The sequence below is a fragment of the Ahaetulla prasina genome, chromosome 3, assembly GCF_028640845.1.
Source record: "Ahaetulla prasina isolate Xishuangbanna chromosome 3, ASM2864084v1, whole genome shotgun sequence".
Classification (NCBI taxonomy): domain Eukaryota; kingdom Metazoa; phylum Chordata; class Lepidosauria; order Squamata; family Colubridae; genus Ahaetulla; species Ahaetulla prasina.
Window position 1 is genome coordinate 204470911 of NC_080541.1, and position 22276 is coordinate 204493186.

Genomic DNA, 22276 nt, shown 5'->3' on the forward strand with positions numbered 1-22276 from the left:
AGTCCAAATGGCATGACTTGGAATTGGAAACTGCCCAGGGGGCAGTTAAGATTTCCATTCGTCTCCCTCCCTTATGCGGACCCAGTAGTAGGCTTCCCTTGGATCTAGCTTGGTGAAAATCTTGCCTTTTGACAGGTGGTTCAGCAAATCTTTCATTAGTGGTAGGGGGTAAGTGTTTTGTATTCAAATGGCATTGACATTCTGAAAATCAACACATAATCTTAGCCCCCAACTTTCTTTTCTTTAAACAATACGGGGGCGGCCACTCTGGATTTCATGAGGCTGTACCCTCCGGCTAGGTTGGTGTCGATGTACCTCCTCAACTCAGTCATTTCAGCAGGCATCATGGAGTACATCCTGGGTTTTGGTAACTTGGCTCCCGGCTCTAATTCAATGGCACAATCTGTGGGCCAATGGGGTGGGGGAGGATGTTACATTCCTCCTCGCTAAACGCTTTGGCCAAGTCTATATATGCCTTAGGAATCTGGACTTCACCTGGAAGTCTGTCTGACCCAGTGGCTGCTGTTTCTGGCAGCTGGCCTTCATGGGTTGGCCATTCCTTGGGAGGAGGGGTGGAGGGGGCAAGGGGCCGATATCCATTATGATTTTCCGATATCCATTATGATTTTCCGATATCCATTATGATTTTCCGATATCCATCTTCCCACTTAATGGTGGCTTCACTGTCATTGATACAGTCTGGGTCTTCAAATCTGGCTCGGAGCAGTGCAAAAAACCCATCAGTGTCATTTAATTCTGCAACACCCTCATTGTGCAGCCTCCATTCAGAAGCCTCTCCTTCATTCATCCCATCAGAAATCGCTGATATCGTGAAACTTATCAAAATAGTTTATTTTCTTCTTTGTGCAAGTTTTGCTTGTTTTTTGAAGTAAGCTTTAAACGTTTACTTTAAACCTTGTTATCTAGGCTGTAAATCTCTGAATCACAACTACAGTACATAGCATTTGTGTATCTCTTTGGTTTATTCAATTTCCTGAAGTCACAGGTATTGGCTGATCATTATTGCTGTACATATATATTACAATTTAAAAGCAACAGAAAGCATTTGTGCAGTGTGTAAATGGGAGATGCAGAAAGCCAAAAATGGTCATGAGTGAAACAAAAAAAGCACAATTTGAAAACCACAAGTCCCCCCCCCAAGTAAAATAACTCATGCAAAACATCACAAGCTCATCAGCTGAGAAAAGAGAAATGATAAAAATGCACAAGGCTCCATAAGCTAATAGATCCTTTCTAATTACATTCATACTGCTGGATAATCTGATTAGTTAAACTCCCAAAGTATTAAACAGAGACCAGCTAATCCCTTCTCATACCAGTCTCTGGAGTCAGAAAAGAGCTTAGCATTAAGACATTGTGCATGCAAATAGCCCAATTCACCTCCAACTTAATGCCATCCTCAACTTATGATTGCAACTGAGCCCAAAGTTTCTGCTGCTAAGCAAGACAGTTGTTAAGTGAATTTTGCACCATTTATGACCTTTCTTGCCACAGTTCTTAAGTGAATCACCACAGTTGTTAAGTAATGTGATTGTTAAAGTGAATCTCGCTTCCCCATTGACTTTGCTTGTCCAAAGGTTGTGAAAGGGAATTGCAAGACCCTGGGACACACTGCAACCATCATAAATAGAAGTCAGTTGACAAGCAGCTGAATTCTGATCATGTGACTATGGGGATGTTGCAATGATCATAAGAAAGGTGTGGCATGCATAAATATCCTCTGGTCTATATGACACAGCCAGCCAAATCCTTAAAGATGGCTATGACAACAAAGGGTAATAGCAGAAAGGTGATAGAGCTGGGACACAGATGATGTTTCCCTGCTGCCTGCCTGCCTGCCTTCCTTCCATCCATCCAAGGACGTGGCCCAATAAGAGCAAGAAGTGTAGCTATCTGGCTACACAGACAAGGCTAACAGGAATGGTTTAGATTTTAATAAGAAAACATGTTTCCAAGACAGGAGAGTCCTGGCAGAGGATAGGCTACACTGCACAAGAGTTGGGCAGAAGGTGTTTAAAAAGTACTTTACTAACCTGATCCAGAGGACTTTAAATTGAAATGGTACTGGGAATGGAACTGAATGGAGTATGCAGGATGTGTCGGCAACCAATGACAAGGATGCAAATACAAGAAGGACCACACCAAGTCACAAGGATTTCAAGTGTTTTTATATAAATACTCAGAATTTGGGGCACAAATATTATGAATAAAAAGCTTAATGCAGGAAGATAAGGAAGAGCTGTGGTGGCACAGTGGTTAGAATGCAGTATTGCAGGCTAATTCTGCAAGACGTTCGATCCTCACCGGCCCAAGGTTGACTCAGCCTTCCATCCTTCCAAGGTCGGTAAAATGAGGACCCAGATTGTTGTGGACAATATGCAGACTCTGTAAAACTGCTTACAGAGGGCTGTAAAGCACCATGAAGTGGCATATGCCTAAGTGCTAAGAACTGGAATTATCCTACCTTTAGATCCAAGAAACTTTCCAAAGAAGGTACTTATGAAAATGTTGGGAATAAATTGGTAGGTCCAATTTAAAATGTCAGTAAATAGGTTAACGAAGACAATAATCATTGATAAATTAAACTTCAGGGAATAGAAAGCCTTTTCTATTTCATACATTCTACTGAAATTATCTAGGCGCTTGTACAAATAATGAGTAATCTGATTTGTTTATATGATCTTTTTTTAAAAAAAATGAAGCAATTTTTTCTTTATAAAGCAGAAATTTGAAAGTTAAATTTCATATAAATATAAATAAGTTTAATAAATGAAGTTCATGTGTTGATTTCTGTAATGGAAAGGAAACTGAGTCAAATAATTAACTATCTAAAAGCATTATCTTTTTTAAATTGTAAAATTGATCCAATTGTGCATTAAGGCATGCCTATAAATCTGGCTCTTCACTACACTGAACTGCAGGTTAGTAATTCACTCATAAATAAAGTAACATCATTACCATTTCTTGGTTCTTGAATATGTATTCTTTTTACTGAAAAAAATCACTCATAAGTTAACAAATACAAAAATGTACAAACACACAGGTGCATAAATGCAATGATACAATGGATTGCTGAAAATTGTGTGTTTTAACACTAGATTTCAGTGCAAAAATATACCCCTGGAGCCTCACAGAAAACACAGAGAAGCTCAAAACAACAGAAAGAAAGAAATTACATATGATTCAATTCTATCTTTGACAGCAGATGTTTGGCAATGCACAGTGGTTGCTCAGATGTTAAACTGAATACAAAACAGTTTTTACAACAAAAAAGAGGTTTACCAAATAAAGATCCACATGGCTCATATAAAACATACATTTTTGTAATGAGTGTTCTATCCCTTAGCAATATTAGCTGATAGTGCTGATGGAAATGGGGAGCACTCTGTTGAAATTTCAGCTATTAATGTACACATTTTAAATGATTTTTTAAAACACCATAACAATACATGCGCTTGACAGTTATGTTTCCAACAATTACATTTACCATACAATAGCTGACTTATCTGATAAGAGCAACAGTGCACATTTAAAAGATATTCCACGCTTTTAAAGGAAGGACAAGAAAATAATTTTTTGGGAGAAAAAAATCAATCCAGAATAATTAAGAAGTGAAACTGACTCTTTCACACCAATCTTCAACAAGTGCATTTCTTAGCAGAGGTAATTCAGGGGGTATAGTAGAAGGGTGCACAATCTCTTTGTGTGTGTGTGTGTGTGTGTGTGTGTGTGTGTGTGTGTGTGTGTGTGTGTTTATCTGTGTATGTGTGTGTGCAGCACTGCCAAATAGATGTTTGGAAATGTCAAGGTGAATTAAGACAGATTGAAACACATTCTCAACCAAAGCACCATTAAATAAAATGTTAATTTCTACTAGCCTTCCAAGTTAAAAAAAATACATATGAATTATTCACAACTGAAAATTATCAAAATGCAGAAGTCTTTATTGCTTCATGTGCCATTAAAAGAATAAAAGCGAAGTTATTCCCTCTGCAGCAACCATAAAGGTACTATTATGAAACATTTTAAAGCCTTCTTATCAGCAAATTCAAGAACAGACTTCCTGCCCTTTCATATCAGCCAATAAGATGCACACTTTCTCTTTCACGCACAAGCACACACTCACCCCTTCATAGCTCTAGAGATTCAAGAAAATGGGTCTGGTTAATCACCTCCACAACTGTTGTATATGGGGGGGGGGGTCATATATCTACCAAACCCAAAATCTTAAAAAAACAAACACCACCACAACCCTATACAAGTTAAAGTAACTGAAGGCAACAATGCAATCAAAGAGATTAAAGTACTTTTCACATTAAACTCTCTCTATAAATATATATTAAAGAACAATTTGTTTTACCAGAGTAAATACCCCGGTTTTAAAAAGTCTGTACATGCTATATAAAGAGATGGACTGGTTTTAAACCAGAAAAACAAAACAAAACAAAGGCACAAACTTATTATGGTAGGTTAAAACAAAAACTAGATAGAGATTATGGACCAACCAATTCTGCCTGATATTCACATTTTTAAAAACTAATCTCAATGCCCTTCATTCTTTTAATTAAGAGTTGGAGTCTGGATACATTTATCCCAGTACTTGTACTTGTGCAATGTTTTTCTGGTTAGTAATCATACCCAAGAACTTCAACCTACAGTTTTAGTCTATGTTAGTTCAGTTTCATTTACACAATAAATATATCAAAATATTATTCATACCCCCCCAATTAAAGTTACAGAAATCACTATAGACTTTTCCAACAACAGACTGAATGATTTGCAAACTTTAACCAAACAACGTGGAAACTTGGTTAACTTTCTGGAGACTTTTTGTCTCTTACCAAGATGAAACAGGGAAATATTTTCACTGATGTTTTTGCTGTCAGTTTGGAATACGGGGACAAAATGCACTGGGTCACACACACACAAAAACAAACAAACAAACAAACAAAAAACCCAGAAAGACTATGCAATCCCCAAAATACAATTGGCCTTTGCACTTTCATGAATAAAATTCACTCTCCCAATGCCAGATTCCTCCTTTTCCAGTAAACACTGCTATTGTTTCCAAAATAACCAATAAACTGAGAGTCTCTATCCCACTAACAACTGCTTAAATAGCCCTGAAGAGAATTACTTGCATGTCATCCTTATGTACTGAAGTGCTCGCACAGTTGAGGGCTTACTTGAGTTATGCTAAGTTGTAAACCTTCAACTTCAGTTTTGAACTGCATTTTTTAAAAAATAAAGGAAAGCAATTTATACAGCTTATCTACATCTATACTTCTTTAAGAAGTGATTGTGTGTATCTATAGATCTATAGATATATATAGATACATATATCTTTTTTCCTTCAAGCAAGTCAATTAGAAAACCAATGCAAACACAAATGCAAAAGAATGGTGTCACTGTTAGGTAGCAGTTCATCTCCAATCATGGCCATAGCTTTCAGCAGGAGTGTCAAACTGGCGGCCCGTGGATTGGATGCCTCACGCGGAGGCCACACCCACCCCAGCTCCACAAAAGGAAAAAACGTCGCAATATGTCACGTGATGGCAACGCGATGCTGCAAGTTTGACACCAGTTGCTTACAGGATAGCTTCCAGAACCGTAAGTCAAGACACCAAGACTTTTCTTCTTTCTTTCTTTCTTTTAAGCCAAACTGGTTTTATGAGCAGGAAAGCACATTCAATTTCTATTTGTTACTGGAGATTGCTTAAAGAAATGGAATGCTGGGACAAAAGCAGCAGGTCACACCACTGTTCTTTTTAAAAAGAAATCAAAAAGCAAGTAAGTCTGAACTCGCTGACAGTGTGAATATGTCTACAGTCTGATGATCTCTGTGCGTATTTTTGAAAAATTATTCTTCAAAACACTGTGATCCTTCATTAGACACAAGATTATTCTTGTCCAGGAGACATCTATAAAACCATCTCTTGACATTCTCTTCTCATATTCTCTTAGTATTCACTCACCAGAGCCAGCTCTGGTGATAGATTGACAGTTATATTTTTATACAAAGAATCATATGTAATATTTGGAAAATAGTTCAAATTATTGAGGCCATCCAATTCTTGCCTCTCTTTGGACTTCCTCAACAGTGCATATCTATTAGAAAAAGAAAAAAAGAGAAAACATTAAAATCAATATTGTTCCAACATATAACATAAAAGACTATTAATATGATTACATTTTGAATATCAATAGTTTCTTAATTTATGAAAAAATATCAGCCTATGCAGTTTACAGGCATCAGAAGTCCATTCATGTCCAATTTAAAAGGTCTGAGTTCTAGGCAGAATAAAGAATCTCCCGGATTCCAAAACTTTACATCCTACTGGTAGCTTCATTTTGTATTTATATTAGTTTATATACATAGTACATAAGTATGTATATAAAGTATGAACACAGGTAATTGGATTAAGTGAGGAAACTATAGATAAATTAACCATGGGTAGGGACATCATGTGAACACAATCATTTTTCAGAGCTGGATATCTAAACTAGAATAATGGATTTCTATTGAAATGCTCAGATCCTGATAAATAAATATTGCAAAGAAAATATACGTAAGCAACACCAAAATACAAATTTAACAGACAAAAATTAAAACATTACAAACTATTAAAAAGCTTTCTTATTTTAAATTGCCCAGTTCTTTTCTTCCACTTCACTGAATTTTCTAATATTGCTCATGAAAGCATAAATTTCCAACATATTGCCCAAGATCTGCTCCAACCAATTCTGACGAGAAAACTATTGCTTCATTTTTCCTTTTCCATAAATCTCATTCTGAATCATAAACTTCCCTTTTTAAAAATCCTATTTTCATTTTATATAATCAGCATGGTCAATGAATGGAAATCACTTCTGAACATGGATTCAAAGAATTGTTTTGTTTGCTAAAATTCATTCTTTATATAGATTTCAGACATTTTTTATAAATATATATAAGAATGAAAACTCTTTTTCTGACACTTTTATTTTCTTACATTCACGAGAAAGGATGAAGCACAAATACTTATTCTCACTGTCAGAAAATGTCTCCTTATTTCTAGGTTCCTTGATCAGTTTCCAACCATTAAATTAATAATTAAAAGTTCTAATAGTTATTTATGGATACTACCAGTTTTGTGGTTATTTTACAGAAATTAAGCCACACAAATGAGTTACAATTCAAAACATTATTAAGCAAAAGCAATATAAGCAGAAGGAAGGATATACGGTAGTTATCAGCGGGTCCAAGTCAACAGCAATGAACAAAGCAAGATAAAATTATGCTGCCAGTTTAAAGAAATTTAAAATCATTTTGAAAAATGACTCCACTACAACATTGAATGATCTTCCAGATGCACAGATAGGCTGTTACAAAATAATTCCTGATAGTCCTCTTTGTTCCATAACACTTGACACTTTTATATATAGTCAGTGACCTTTTTATACATTTATTGCTTGTTGAAGTTTGAGATACTAAAGCTGAGAACTTTCTCTTCTCAAATATAATTGGGAGTGTGTTCATGTGTACATAATACATATTGCGTGCATACAGACAAACACAGCTTCCCCTAGTTCTTGTTCCATAACCTGAAGCTACAATATATGGCATAATTTCATACTAGAGATCCCTAGCTGCACTTCATTGGGATATAACATGTCACACCTTCAGCATAGATGGAGCTATAACCTCTGTCAACATATATTCTCTACTAGCAAAGCTTAACCAGAAGAACAAAAACAGGTAACGACACGTGTATGGCGTAAATGTTCATAATCCCATAATTACTGAAGGTACAATTTTCCCCTCCATCTCCTTCAGTAAGGGCAAAGGGAAATATGTTGCTGGGATAGAAGTCCCTTTAGCGAACTCCTTGTCAAATAAATCATTTAATGCTCTATCACTTGCAAATTACAGTCTAAATTTCTCCCTTGGACTGGCTTGCTTTTACTTGTTAGCAGCTGGAACTGAAACAGGTAACAGTTTCATAACAGAACAAGGAGGATGGGAAAAAAGAGAAGAGGCCGTGTGAGAATTCAGGTGCGCTGTCTTTGAATAAATCAACTAAGCAACTAAAAACTGAGGATTACTTCGAAAACAAGAAGGCAACAATTTAATCCACAGGGGAAAGCATTTTAAAGAGCTGCCTTTGAAAGCAAATTTTCCCTAAAGATGGTACTCTAGAAACTATCCTTAAAAACTGTTTAAATGTTTAAGGTTGAAATGAAGTAGTGATTCATGATTTAATGGGCCCTAAATAGGCTTTGGCCCAAAGCAATAATATTTTTTTTTTACTAAAACAGCTCCGGGTATTGAAGTTTTCCTTTGCTTTCCTTTCCACACAAGCATCAATGTCCCACAAACACTTGAGGCTAAGGAGAAAACCTCCAAATTATAACTGCTCTAATTCCCAGTTAAACACAATTACTATACAGGAACTTCAACAGCAAAGTAAAGGCTAACAGAAAAACGGAAAGAAACATCATTTCAAAAAAATGGAATGGTTGACTGGAAAGAAGAAAAGGTCAGAAAGCAGAACATTGTATACTATAAACTCATTTTGTGCTTCAGAATACAATTAACTGGAAGCATATACTGCAATATGAAATCAGTATTTTACATTAAAACAGACCTTTAAAATATCTATAAGCTTGATATATAAAGAGGCCACTTTAAAAGATGCAGCATTCAGTACCAAGAATCTAACTGCAATTCATTTTCAAGATTATTACAATTCAGTACTGCATGAGAAACCCTGATGCAAAATTTACTATGAGCACAAACTTTTCATACAACCATATGTAAATGAATATAAAAATAAGGAAGATAAAGTTATGGCATCATTTTTCAGCCTATTTCAGTAGGCAGTAAGTAGTATCCTCCCAATGGTCGAAATTACAACTCAAGCCAGAACTGGGAAAATATCTGGACTACAGGTCTTATGACCATCCATTTAACGATCATTCGAAGTTTTGAGAGTGCTGAAAAGAAGGGACATATGACTGGTCCTCACATTTACAACCATCTCAGTGTCCCCATAGTCACACAATCAAAATTCGGGCATCTGGCAACTGTTTTTGCAACCTTCCCAGAAGGTTTTTGATAAGCAAAGGAGGAAGCTGTTTTGCTCATGTGATTTGCTTAATGACTGTTGCAAAAAAGTTGTAAAATCAGGTGCAATTCACTTAATGAATGCATCACTTCTAGTTCCAATTTTGATCATAAATCAAGGACTACATGTATATCCTTGAACGTGGAGGTCACAAAGACATTTAAGTTTGCCAACTAAAGAGAAAGGGGATCTTAAAATTTTGCTGAAATCTGCCTGAGAATAAGCCATGTTTGTGCTTTTCCAGTAGAAACATCTGAACATTTGCAAGGCCAAATTAGGATTAGGAAATTTCTGGGGACAAATATGTCTTGACTGGAAAAGCAAGGAGAACTGAATTAGTTTGTGATATAAGGTAATCTGAACTACTATAATTACCTATCCCACAAACACATGTATTTTTATGCAGAGATAGCAAGTTAGTTCTATTTTAGAATCATTTTAAACTCAAACTGAAATATAGTCGGATGACCAGAAATCATAAAGAAAAGCAATGCAATGACCTGGGGTTACAAAGTAAAGATCCATAAGACTTTTTAAGATGAAAGACTTAATGGGCTCAACCATCTAATTGGTGAATGCAGACAATAGCTTGTCTATATTGTTTAAGAAATACACTGGAGATTTTAGACTGTTAAACTTCACCATACCTTTTAAGGTGCAGAGTTTTAGCATTTAGAATGAAATCCACTCGAATCTAATGGACAGGAAAATCTGCATATATACAATATTTATAAGAACTTGCCTTCCTAAGAATTGAACTTCCCCTCTGTGATGATGGGGAATTGACTTGTATCTCCCTGTATCGCCTTCTGGTCGAGTAACCAAGTAGCCTGCATAGTGAACCCTGGAGGAGAAAGGGAATCATTTCATAGCTTTGAATTTAGCATTTGCCAACACCAATCATTTGAGCAAACATCATATCAACAATATTCATAAGCAAGCATCCTAACGTATCTCCTAAATTATCTTATTTATACACTTTTTCATTTGAATTTAGTTGTGTGGCTACTTATTATATTCCAGTTAGAAAGTGGAATAAGCTGTTTATTTACTGATAACTATGAAGCTATGGGGCATAGCTATAATGAGTATTCTAATCTCTTCTTAAAAACTTCCAGTGTTGGAGCATTTACAACTTCTGGAGGCAAATTGTTCCACTGATTAATTGTTCTAACAATTCAGGAAATTTCTCCTTAGTTCTAAGTTGCTTCTCTCCTTGATTAGTTTCCACTCATTGCTTCTTGTCCTACCTCAGGTCAGTGGTGAAATCCAATTTTTTTTACTATCGGTTCTGTGGGTATGGCTAGGTGGGTATGGCAGGGGAAGGATACTGCAAAATCCCCATTTCCTCCCTACTCCTGGGGGAAGGATATTGCAAAATCTCCATTCCCAACCCACTTTGGGGCCAGCCAGAGGTGGTATTTGCCAGTTCTCTGAACTGCTCAAAATTTCAACTACCGGTTCTCCAGAACCTGCTGGATTTCACCCCTGCCTCAGGTGCTTTGGAGAATAGTTTGACTCCCTCTTCTTTGTGGCAACCCCTGAGATATCGGAACACTGTTATGTTTCCCTTAGTCCTTCTTTTCGGAAGACTAGACATGTCCAGTTCCAGCAACTGTTCTTTATATGTTTTCGAGTCCTCTTTCATCTTTGTTGGTCTTCTCTGCACTCTTTCTAGGGAATCAACATCTTTTTTCATTGTGGTGACCAAAATTGGATATAGCATTCCAAGTGTTAGGCCTTAACAAGGCATTATAAAGTGGCATTAACACTTTACGTGATCTTGACTCTATCCCTCTGTTTATGCAGCCTAGAACTATGTTGGCTTTTTTGGCAGCTGCTGCACACTGCTGGCTCATATTTAAATGATTGTCCACTAGGACTCCAAAATCCCTCTCACAGTCACCACTATTGAACAAGGTACCAAATATACTGTACCTGTGCATTTTGTTTTTCTTGCCTAAATGTAGAACCTTTTTTTTTTTCACCATTGAATTTTATTTTGTTAGATAGCGCCCAATGTTCAAGTCTGTCAAGATCCTTCTGTATCTTAAGCCAATTTTCCAGAGTGTTGGCTATTTTTGCTAGTTCGGTGTCGTCTGCAAATTTGATGAGTTCCCTATCTATCCCCTCATCCAAGTCATTGATGAAGATGTTGAAGGGTACTGGGCCTAAAACAGAGCCCTGGGGTATCCCACTGCATACCTCCCTCCATATAGATGCAATTCCATTTAGGACCACACATTGAGTGCGGTTGGTCAGCCAGTTATGAATCCATCTGGTGGTGATGCTGTCTAACCCACATTTTTCTATTTTATCAAGTAGTACGTTATGGTCTACTTTATCAAATGCCTTACTGAAGTCCAAGTAAATTATATTGACAGCATCCCTCTAATCTTGTTGTTATGTACTTCTAAAAACAGCTTATCTAATACATTAAACTAACTATACCCAAGAAATAAACAGTACTTCATGTTTCACCTTAAATCCAAAGGTGGAAGATGAAGTAGACTTTGTTTATTTTTTATTATTTATTTATTAAACATATATGCCACCCATCTATATATCCATATATCCATATATGCCACATATATGCAACCCATCCGGGTTGGGTTAAGACGGTTTACGATCTTTTGTCTGTTAATCCACCAGGATAGCAATAGATTTTACATCTATCTAATGGATTTTACATCTATCCAGGACAGACTGCCTGTTTTCTTTTTCCATCTGATACCGGACCCCGGAAAAACATCTCAGTATAACATCTCAGCTGCTAAAGGGGACATAGTCAGCTGTCGACTGATTCCATGCGTTATTCGCCACATGAACTCTTGCGCCTGCGAGGTGCCCCCGCCTCGCAGGAATGGCCTGCCACATTACCTAGGGCCGGCCTCAATGACGGGTCTTGGGACCCACAGAGGTGGCATGCGTCAAGGAAGAGTCTTTGGGGATTTTTAAATAGGGAATTTTTAAAGGGGGGGAGGGTAAAGTCGGGTGTTGGGGGAAACCCGTCGGGGAGGGTATGTCCAGTCCCAGTGCACGCTCACGACATTATTACAGCCGGTCCGAAGACAGGGGGGGAGGGGTATGTGCAGAGCAGAGAGTATTATTCCATCTGTACGGTAAGTGGGAGAGGCAGATATGGCGGAGGCGGGGGGTCGTATCGTTCTTCGGGAGCACGTGTTCGATGTTTAAAAGCGATCACGTGCTCCGGCCCCTCAGTCCTCACTCGTTCCCCGGAAGGTCAAGACCCTCAGAGCTTGGGTCTTCGGCTGATGCTTTGCAATGCCCGGTCCGTGGTCAATAAGGCTCCCCTGATTTGTGATCTGATTCAGAGGGAGTCCGCGGACTTCATGGGCATTACGGAGACCTGGTTGGGCACAGAAGGGGGTGTACCCCTGGTTGAACTGTGCCCTCCGGGTTTCCGTGCATTCCATCAGCCGAGGGCCCAAGGTAGGGGTGGGGGGGTGGCGGTTGTGATTAAAGAAAGTCTAGGGCCGAGGGAGTCCACTGTTCCTCAGATAGCTGGCTGTGAATCCCTCCTTGTGAAGTGGGGCCACCGGAATCAGATGGGGCTGTTGATCACGTACCTGGCTCCTTGCTGCGTGACTACAGCCCTACCTGAGCTACTAGAGGTGCTTGCTGGCGTGGCGGTTGAGATTCCCAGACTTTTGGTCTTGGGGGATTTCAACCTGCCATCAGCCGGCTTGTCATCAACGGTGGTTCAGGAGTTCCAGGCCTCCATGACGGCCTTGGACCTGATTCAAGTAACTGATGGCCCTACACACATTGGGGGAGGCGCGCTAGACCTGATTTTTATCTCTGGTCAGTGGGTTAATGATCTGGATTTAGGAGATATAGTTAAAGAGCCAGTGTCATGGTCAGATCATTTTCTTCTTCGCCTAGACTTTCGGACCGCCGCTCACCACCGCAGGGAGACGGAGCCAATGCGTTGGTTCCGTCCCAGGCGCCTGATGGACCCGGAGAGGTTCCGGACGGAGCTTGGGCCGTTCCCTGAGGATCTTACCCACGGCACGACTGAAGAACTGGTTGCGGCCTGGGAACGGGCCGCGGCTGGGGCTTTGGACCGTGTCGTGCCTTTGCGGCCTCTGACCCGGCGTAGATCTCAATTGGCTCCCTGGTTTTCCGAGGAGCTGAGAGAGATGAAACGCCGGAGAAGACGCCTAGAGAGTACTTGGAGGTCTAGCTGTTCCGAGGCTGATCGGACACTAGTGAGGTCCTTTACTAGGACCTACCTAGTGGCAATGAGGGAGGCGAAACGTTCCTACGTTTCCACCCTCATTGCATCGGCAGATAACCGCCCGGCCGCCCTGTTTCGGGTGACCCGTTCCCTCCTCCATCAAGAGGGACGGGATGACCCCTTACAGGGACGAGCTGAGGAGTTTAACGGTTATCTATACGATAAAATCGTTCAGCTTCGGGATAGTTTGGACCAAGATTGCGATGATCCAGCTGAGATGACAGAGACACGTCTTGTTGAGGTTATTTGGGATGAGTTTGAGTCTGTGGCTCCCGAGGACATGGACAGGTTGCTGGGGAGGTTACATGCAACTACATGTTTACTGGACCCGTGCCCTTCCTGGTTAGTGCTGGCTGCTCAGGAAGTGACACGAGGCTGGCTCCAGGGGATTATAAATGCTTCTTTGATGGAAGGGGTTTTCCCCGCCGCCTTGAAAGAGGCGGTGGTGAGACCTCTCCTCAAGAAGCCTTCCCTGGACCCAGCTATTTTGGGTAATTACCGTCCAGTCTCCAACCTTCGCTTTGTGGCGAAGGTTGTAGAGAGTGTGGTTGCATGGCAGCTCCCTCGGCACCTGGAGGAAACTGTCTATCTAGACCCGTTCCAGTCTGGCTTCCGACCCGGTTATAGCACGGAGACGGCTTTGGTCGCGTTGGTGGATGACCTCTGGAGGGCCAGGGGCAGAGGATTGTTCCTCTGCCTTGGTCCTATTAGATCTCTCAGCGGCCTTCGATACCATCGACCATGGTATCCTGCTGCGCCGGTTGGAGGGATTGGGAGTGGGGGGCACCGTTTATCGGTGGTTCTCCTCCTATCTCTCTGACCGGTCGCAGACGGTGTTGACAGGGGGGCAGAGGTCGGCCTCGAGGCGCCTCACTTGTGGGGTGCCTCAGGGGTCGATTCTCTCGCCTACCCTGTTCAACATCTATATGAAGCCGCTGGGTGAGGTCATCAGTGGTTTCGGGGTGAGTTATCATCTGTACGCTGATGATACTCAGCTGTACTTTTCCACCCCGGACCACCCCAACGAAGCGGTCGAAGTGCTGTCCCGGTGCCTGGAAGCTGTACGGGTCTGGATGGGGAGAAACAGACTCAAGCTCAATCTCTCCAAGACGGAGTGGCTGTGGATGCCGGCATCCCGGTACAGTCAGCTGCACCGCAGCTGACTGTTGGGGCGAGTTAGTGGCCCCAAAGGAGGTGGTTCGCAACTTGGGCGTCCTCCTGGATGGACGGCTGTCTTTGATGAACACCTGGCGGCCGCCAGGAGGGCCTTTACCAAGTTCGCTTGGTTCGCCAGTTGCGCCCTTCCTTGACCGGGATGCCTTATGCACGGTCACTCACGCTCTGGTTACGTCTAGGCTGGATTATTGCAATGCTCTCTACATGGGGCTGCCTTGAGGTGCACCCGGAGGCTGCAGTTAGTCCAGAATGCGGCTGCGCGAGTAGTAACGGAGCCGCTCGTGGCTCCCACGTGACATCGCTGCTCCGTAGCTTGCACTGGCTTCCTGTGGTCTTCGGGTGCGCTTCAAGATTTTGGTAACTATCTTTAAAGCGCCCATGGCTTAGGACCCGGTACTTACGAGACCGCCTGCTGTTACCCTTTGCCTCCCACCGACCAGACGCCTCACAGAGAGGTCTTCTCAGGTGCCGTCCGCCAAACAGTGTCGGCTGGCGGCCCCCAGGAGTAGGGCCTTCTCTGTGGGGGCAGTGACGCTCTGGAACGAACTTCCCCCTGGCCTGCGTCAAGTGCCTGATCTTCGGACCTTCCGTCGTGAGCTCAAAACATATCTATTTATTAAAGCGGGACTGGCATAATTTGTGTTGAATTTTAAATTGGGTATTCTTAATATTTTTAAATTTTTAAATCTAAATTTTAATAATCAGCCTTTAAAATTTGCTCTTTTAAATGTTGTTTTAAATTGTATATATTTTGTTTTTATTCTGGCTGTACTGAGTCCTTCGGGAGAAGGGCGGTATAAAAATTTAATAAAATAAAAATAAATAAATAAATAAATAAATCTTGCCTAGGCGGCTTACAATCAATAAAAGCAAAAATATGAAACGTTAAAACAATAAATGGTAACACTAAATTGATTTAAAATTAACGATGGGAAAGAAGGCTAATTTTGTATCAGTTGTAATGACATGGCTGGGGAGGTGGGTGGGCATTATCTAGATTTTATGTTGTAAGAGTGGCAGCTGCCAAAACAGGGCTGATTAGCATAAAAAGAAAATAGGGAAGACTTTCCGGCAGTTGGTATTGCTAAGATGAGTATATAATGCAGGATGTAACCAAGGATATAAATTTTCTGAAAAAACTGACAAAAGTCACTCCTTTTTAATTTTATATTGCAATTCTTTTTGTTCACAAGTCTTGTGGAATTTGAAACTAAATCATGGAGCCCGGTCAATTGGAATTTACATGCCAACCAACCCTCTCCATTTCCTGCATGCAGTGTACCTGTTCCAAAGGTCGTCATCCTCTCCACCCCAGCCCCAGAACGCGTTTGCAAAGCCGTTGATTTTTTTGAACTGTTTCACTGTCAAGCCACTCACTCCACCAAAAAATTCAGCATATGGAAGGCTACGGATAGATGAAAATAAAAGTGTTAGTCAAGTTTGAAATGAATACAGTTTTTAATGGTCACAGCAAATATGTGGTTGTAGCTTGTCTCAATTAGTTTTAGTTACAGTGGTATCTACTTCTAATTAATTTTCTACTTTCAGCATTAAACTCACTAGGGAATTACACTTACTTACATATACATGTACTTATCCAACTTAGTAGCAAAATGTCTTGGCATCTGTCCACATCCATAATAGTTACGGTCATTCTCAGGTATATGGTCCACATCGTGAAAGATGAAACAGTCCCAGTCCAAGTCCTTCATAGCTTCCCGAAAGCCAACATTAAAGAGCATAGCGCGATTAAAGGGCTGATTACCTGCCTAGAAGAAAAGCCCAGTATATAAAAAAAAATAACATTTACTTTCATACAAAAGACAACCTAAGTTCCAATACTTGAAGTGGATGAATAGGTGCATTTAGTTGCTTCATATCTTACAGTATGGTAAGTTTTCTTTTTCAAAGACACAAAGATTTTTCTTTCAAATTTTGCCTAAGAAAATGTTGTTTCATTAGATTGACATGTCTGACATATCAGCAAATTAAGGCCTGCAGATAGACATATGTGGGCTTGTAGGATCACTCTAAAACCTAACTACAAATACCAAAAAAGACACACATTGTTGCCAGGATAATTCTTGAAAAATAGGAGAATATATCTTTCTTATAGGGTTTTTGGTGCCCTGGTGGCGGAGTAGTTAGAATGCAGTATGGCAGGCAAACTCTGTTCACAGCCTGGAATTCAATCCCGTCGGGCTCAAGGTTGACCTTCCATCTTCCGAAGTTGGTAAAATGAGAACCCAGATTGTTGGGGGCAATATGCTGACATTTGTAAACCACTCAGAGAGTGCTGTAAAGCACTTTGGGGCGGTGTACGTCCAAGTGGTATTGCTATTATACAACAGATCAGCATTCTTCCATCACTAGAGTAGCAATTAGCACAGCCTTGCAAGTCCTTAAAAGTTTTATTTTATAAGTTTAAATAAAACAGTTCCTTGAAGATGTTTTGTAAAGCTTCTAAAAATGAAATGGATGCTTCTAAAAATGAAATGGATGCATCATTTCATTTCTCTCCTGAAACCTCCTCCAGCAGTCCCAGTAAATGGAAGAATATTTTATATTTGCACTCTGCATGAGTAGAAGTTGCTGGCTAGGGGAACAGTCAGCCAAGGCTTCAGGATGACATGAGTTGCCTCATTAAAAGAATTACTTCAGTATTTTGATACAAAATGTTATCAAAACACAACTAATCTTCAGAAATCTAGAAATTAACCTTGAAAACAGAAACAGTAAATGCAAACTTACTTGCTCAATGACATAAAATGCAAATTGCAAACGTTGGCGTTGCAGCATTGGAATAAGATGTTTAAAGAGAACCGGCAAATGTTCAAAACGATTGCGGAATGGGATAAGAATAGCCACCTACAAGGAGAGAGATCATGAGTGCTTCAAAGATCTTGCAAGCAACCTAAGCTATCAATACTAAATAAGCAAAGATATAAACCTCACATGGACATTATTTTTGTAAGTAAAATCCTTAAGAGTGGGAACTGGCTTGCCTAAATGTTCTTTTCTTGCAAAATTGTGTTTGAATATGTTACAATAAAATTCAAATTAATTTATTTTACCCTAATAACATTCCAGAGACCAAGTGCATGTGTCAGCACTTCTGATTTACAGGTTAAATGGGCTCATCATCTCAGTCCTTGTAAACAAACCTCATTGCCTGCTAATACTAAATATTAGATTATAATTAATATCATTTAATATGGCTCCATGGCTTAGGGCCTGGGTACTTACGGGACCGCCTGCTGTTACCACATGCCTCCCACCGACCCGTACACTCTCACAGAGAGGGACTTCTCAGGGTGCCGTCCGCCAAACAATGTCGGCTGGGGGGCCCCAGGGGAAGGGGCTTCGTTTTGAGGGCTCCCACACTCTGGAACGAGCTTCCCCCGGGTTTACGCCAAATACCTGACCTTCGGACTTTCCGTCGCGAACTGAAGACACATCTTTTCATTCGCGCGGGGCTGGCTTGAATTGAATTTTATTAATTTTAAATTTTAAATTTTTATTAATTAATTTTAAATGGGGTTTTTTAGTCTAGTATATTTTAACCTATCAGGCTAATTTTAAAATAAGTTTTTTAATCTGCTTTTTAAATTGTATATTGTATTATCTGTTTTATTTTTGCCTGTACACTGCCCTGAGTCCTTTGGGAGAAGGGCGGTATAAAAATCTAATAAATAATAATAAATAATAATAATATTTTAAAGATGTGGCTTCAGGCTTGGTTCTTGAACTTGCATTACATTAAAATATCATACTGAACTCCAGTTCTTCAAGGCAGATTCCTAATTTTATTTTTAATATTCCTAGGATCAGTTCTTGAAGTGAGATTTCCAAAGTGGAGAATGAATAGTGCTAGAAACTCTGCTTTCAACTTGGATGCGAGACACACTAACAATATTAGCTAGCTGAGTAATAAAATGTTTGCAGACAACTAAGCTCAGAAAGCACTAAGAACTCTACTGTATAAATATTCTCTTCTATTATAACAGCTACCAAAATAAAAACCCCTGAATTATAAGGCCAAAGAAAAACATAAGCCCTTTATATTACACATAACAAACTCAGGATTTGAGATGTTATGGCATTATTATTTTCAACATTCTCTTTCTGTAGCTTACTTTCCAGCGAGGCAAGCAGTCATTAGGTTTCCAGTGGCCTCCTAATTTGATAGTAGGGTCTTGAGAGAAAAACTGGTGTATCTCATCCATACTGATTTCACTCATATTTACATCAATTGGCCCCTCTGTGTATGTAAAAAGGAGAAAATGAGAAGCAGCAAGCACAGCTCAGAAAATACATTTTGTAATCTCTCACCATATTATGCATTTTGTTGCTATACTACTGTTATTGTTATCTTGCAATCAATTGTAATTTTTGGAATTAACTCCTCCCTTTACCATTTTAATCAAAGTTCTAAGCCAATAAATTTACCTAAATTTATAGATTATCAGGAGATACCATACCCTTGCAAATAAAATTTGGAGGGTTACTACCGTAGGTTATTGATGGTACAAGAATTAGATGATATAAGAATTAGAAGCCTCTTACATTCAAGGAGTACTTGGGTACTGCAGATAGTCTACATGTTACAATTGAAATGGAGCCTGCCTATTACAGTAATAAGTCAATGCTATTGTTAAGCAAGGAACATGTGCTTGTCTTGCTCAACGATTGGTGACCTGGCTTTCCCAGGAGCAGGAGATTACATGGATCTTCAAAGAAAGGGACAATATGTGCAGATCTGGGCCAGAGAAAAAAAGCTCGGCTACAAATGATCAGAGCTTCTTTTCTCTGGCTCAGCATGTTGGCTCTTCTCCCTGCCATGTGCTAGAAAGTTAAAAAGTCTCAGGGCAGGGAGAGGAGGCGGTGTGCTGCATGGAGAAGCAAAACACTCCAAGCTTCATTTCTCCATGCAGCACACTGTTGCCCAGAGAAATGAAGTGGCTTGCAACCTTTCTGGCTGGTTTCCCTGTTGGCTTTCTGAGGAAGCCAGCACAGAAGATTGCAAATGGTAGTCACATGATCGTGGAGAGCTTGGTAACCTGTTGTAAGTGCAAATGGTTTGCCAAGAGCCCAGATCATAATCATATGATCATGGAGGAGATGCAATGGCCATAACTTTGAGCATCAGTCAAAAGTCTCATAGAACAGAACAGAACAGAATTCTTTATTGGCCAAGTGTGACTGGATACATAACAAAGCTTTCAGCTCATGCACTATTTAGCACCATTGTAATTTTTTGTTCAGGTTGCTGAACAAATGGTTAAGTTGATGATTTACTGTGTACAGTGTGTACTGTATACTTCATTTGGAAAAATAACCAAGAACAAGCTGTATGACTAACATGTAACAGCATCACACTCTTACTGTAGTGCTGAGTATGAAGAAAGGAAGCATATAAACTCCACATAAAACAAATTTGTGTGCTTGGATTTGCCAAATTTGCTGGAGAACAATTGCTATTTATGATGGGTGACAGTAATTTTACTAGGCCTCATTATCCTTCATCGATATAATCATGCTCACCAACCAAGACAGCTTATTCACAAATGTAGAGCACAGAAACTCAGCAAACACTACTGAAGCATGAATCTTTCAAGTATGTGGACTTATAATGCTTCATTGGATATACCAGACTTTAGAAACAGTAGACGGAACTCAACATTTTAGGATAATCCAGTTTAAGGTTCAGGCCATATGCTTCAGGCATTACAGGCAGTCGTCAATTAATGATAGTAACTGGGACTGGAATTTCTGTCACTTAGCAATGTGGCACATAGAGCAACAACACATAACCGCACTGCTAAACAATGGAAATTCTAGCACTTTTGATTGTCATTGTTAAACAAATCCAATGCCATTCTTAAGTGCAAAGTCACATGGTTGCCACTTGTGACACCTGCAGGTCTCCCCATTGACTTTGCTTGTAGAAAGTCAACAAAGGAGGTCACAAATGGTGATCACATGACTGCAGGGACATTAATCATCATAAATAATGGCAGCCAGTCCTATGTGTGGTCTACCTGTAATGCCTGAAATGTATGGCCTAAACTTTGACATAAGTTTGAACAGTTATTTACAAACAGACATTAAGCTTGAACGACCTATATTCTTTAAGGTGTTCCTTTATGAATATCTAAGAAGAGTCTCCATGTGCCAATGGAGGAAATAAAATGTTTTTGATGACTATAAACTACTTTTAAATATTAGAGTACTTCCAATCTATGCATGATAACGCGGTAAAGAGTCTCTATTTCTCCCCCATCCCAGAGTTGAGAAAATCTGGACGTGAATGAATTAAGCAGATTTTATTAATAGATTATTCATTAATAAACAAAATAATGTCTGGGCCATGTAAAGCCATGAAGGGATGCTTCGCACAAGGAACGTTCAATGTAATATTGAATCTATTTTGCTAAGCAATAGAACCTGCTCCCTTTCTATGAACAAAATAATTATCTTTCTTCACTTGGTACCAATTCAATGGTTTATTTAGCATTTCAAAAAGTGGCTTCAGAACAGTCTGGAGGCATTAGCTGAAGCCTTGATGCAGTATAAAGCAATTCAAGGAAGTAAGCAGTGGTTTCTTCCATGATATAAACTTAGTTCAGCAATCTACTTATACACGAGTAATTAATTCTAGGTTGAACAAATTGAATTCAGATGCAATTAAAAATGTAAAATATATGGAGCAACACTGTATAAATAAGGTATCAAAGAATTTATTTCTGGCTAGAATATGACTTTATATTATGTGAGCATATAACTGGAAAGGGAGAAAAGTTATTATGTAAATCATAATAGAACTTACTCATAGAAGGAAGCCTCTCAGGGCAAGTATGATTTGGAAAATAAGTAAAATCTTCAGGAAGGAAAGTTGTTGTTTGCAGAAAGTTTTCACTGTGATTCAAATCAAGAGGATAATCTGATGGAAGAGTGAGAAAACAAGACTCCTATTCAAAAGTATTTCATTATTTACTATTACTAGCCAAGTCATTTGGTTTATTTCTTAATATCTTTAATATTATGCAACATAAACAATAACTTTCATGATTTTATCAATAGGAAATGAAATTTCCTCCCAAAGAAAAGAAAGAAAGAAAAGAAATTCCAGAATTAATGCATTAAATACTTTTAAAGCCAGTAAGACACTACATAATTTTGTTTATTTTATTCATTTGAGGAATTCCTAACGCTTATTTTAGGATTTGCCATGTTGTGCTCATAATTTATATGTCAACAGCACCATAAAAGCAACATTTGGATTTTATTATGTAAAATGGAAATCAGAAGCAGACAGAATTATGGAAACGTAATTCATCCAAAGTATTTGATAGTGGCTATAAAAATATTAACTGACCTATCTCTTTTGATAAACAAGCCATTCTCCTTTCAAACCAGATTTTTATTAAGAAAAAAAGATTTTAGTTCATTAATCCAGCACCTGCACAATGTATTTAAGGTTTAATCCCTAATGTTTCCAAATAGGGCTGGAAAAAAACTCTTAATGTCTTGGACAAGCACTGTATAGTGTTCTGAACTAGACAAAATTATAAAACATAATAAGATCATTTCTTGATGTTTCTGACTGCATGTTTAAAAGAGTCTGTAATGCATCAACACAAATAAAACTCAAACAAATAATCTACTCACTCTCCCATTAGCTACAGTATATTGTTAAGACCTTAACACT

General features: G+C 39.3%; 1 protein-coding gene across 1 annotated transcript in view; it reads right to left on the bottom strand.

Moving 5' to 3' along the window:
* Positions 1 to 752: 752 nt before the first annotated feature.
* Positions 753 to 22276, bottom strand: part of B4GALT5 (beta-1,4-galactosyltransferase 5) — a 51976-nt gene continuing 30452 nt past the window's right edge. Inside the window, exons 3-9 of the mRNA XM_058178169.1 lie at positions 21395 to 21508; positions 18702 to 18826; positions 17317 to 17433; positions 16147 to 16334; positions 15848 to 15970; positions 9871 to 9972; positions 753 to 6129 (exon numbers count right to left, since the gene is read on the bottom strand). Of these exons, the coding sequence (XP_058034152.1) occupies positions 5982 to 6129; positions 9871 to 9972; positions 15848 to 15970; positions 16147 to 16334; positions 17317 to 17433; positions 18702 to 18826; positions 21395 to 21508 (917 nt within the window). The 3' untranslated portion in view covers positions 753 to 5981. The remainder of the gene's footprint in view (positions 6130 to 9870; positions 9973 to 15847; positions 15971 to 16146; positions 16335 to 17316; positions 17434 to 18701; positions 18827 to 21394; positions 21509 to 22276) is intronic.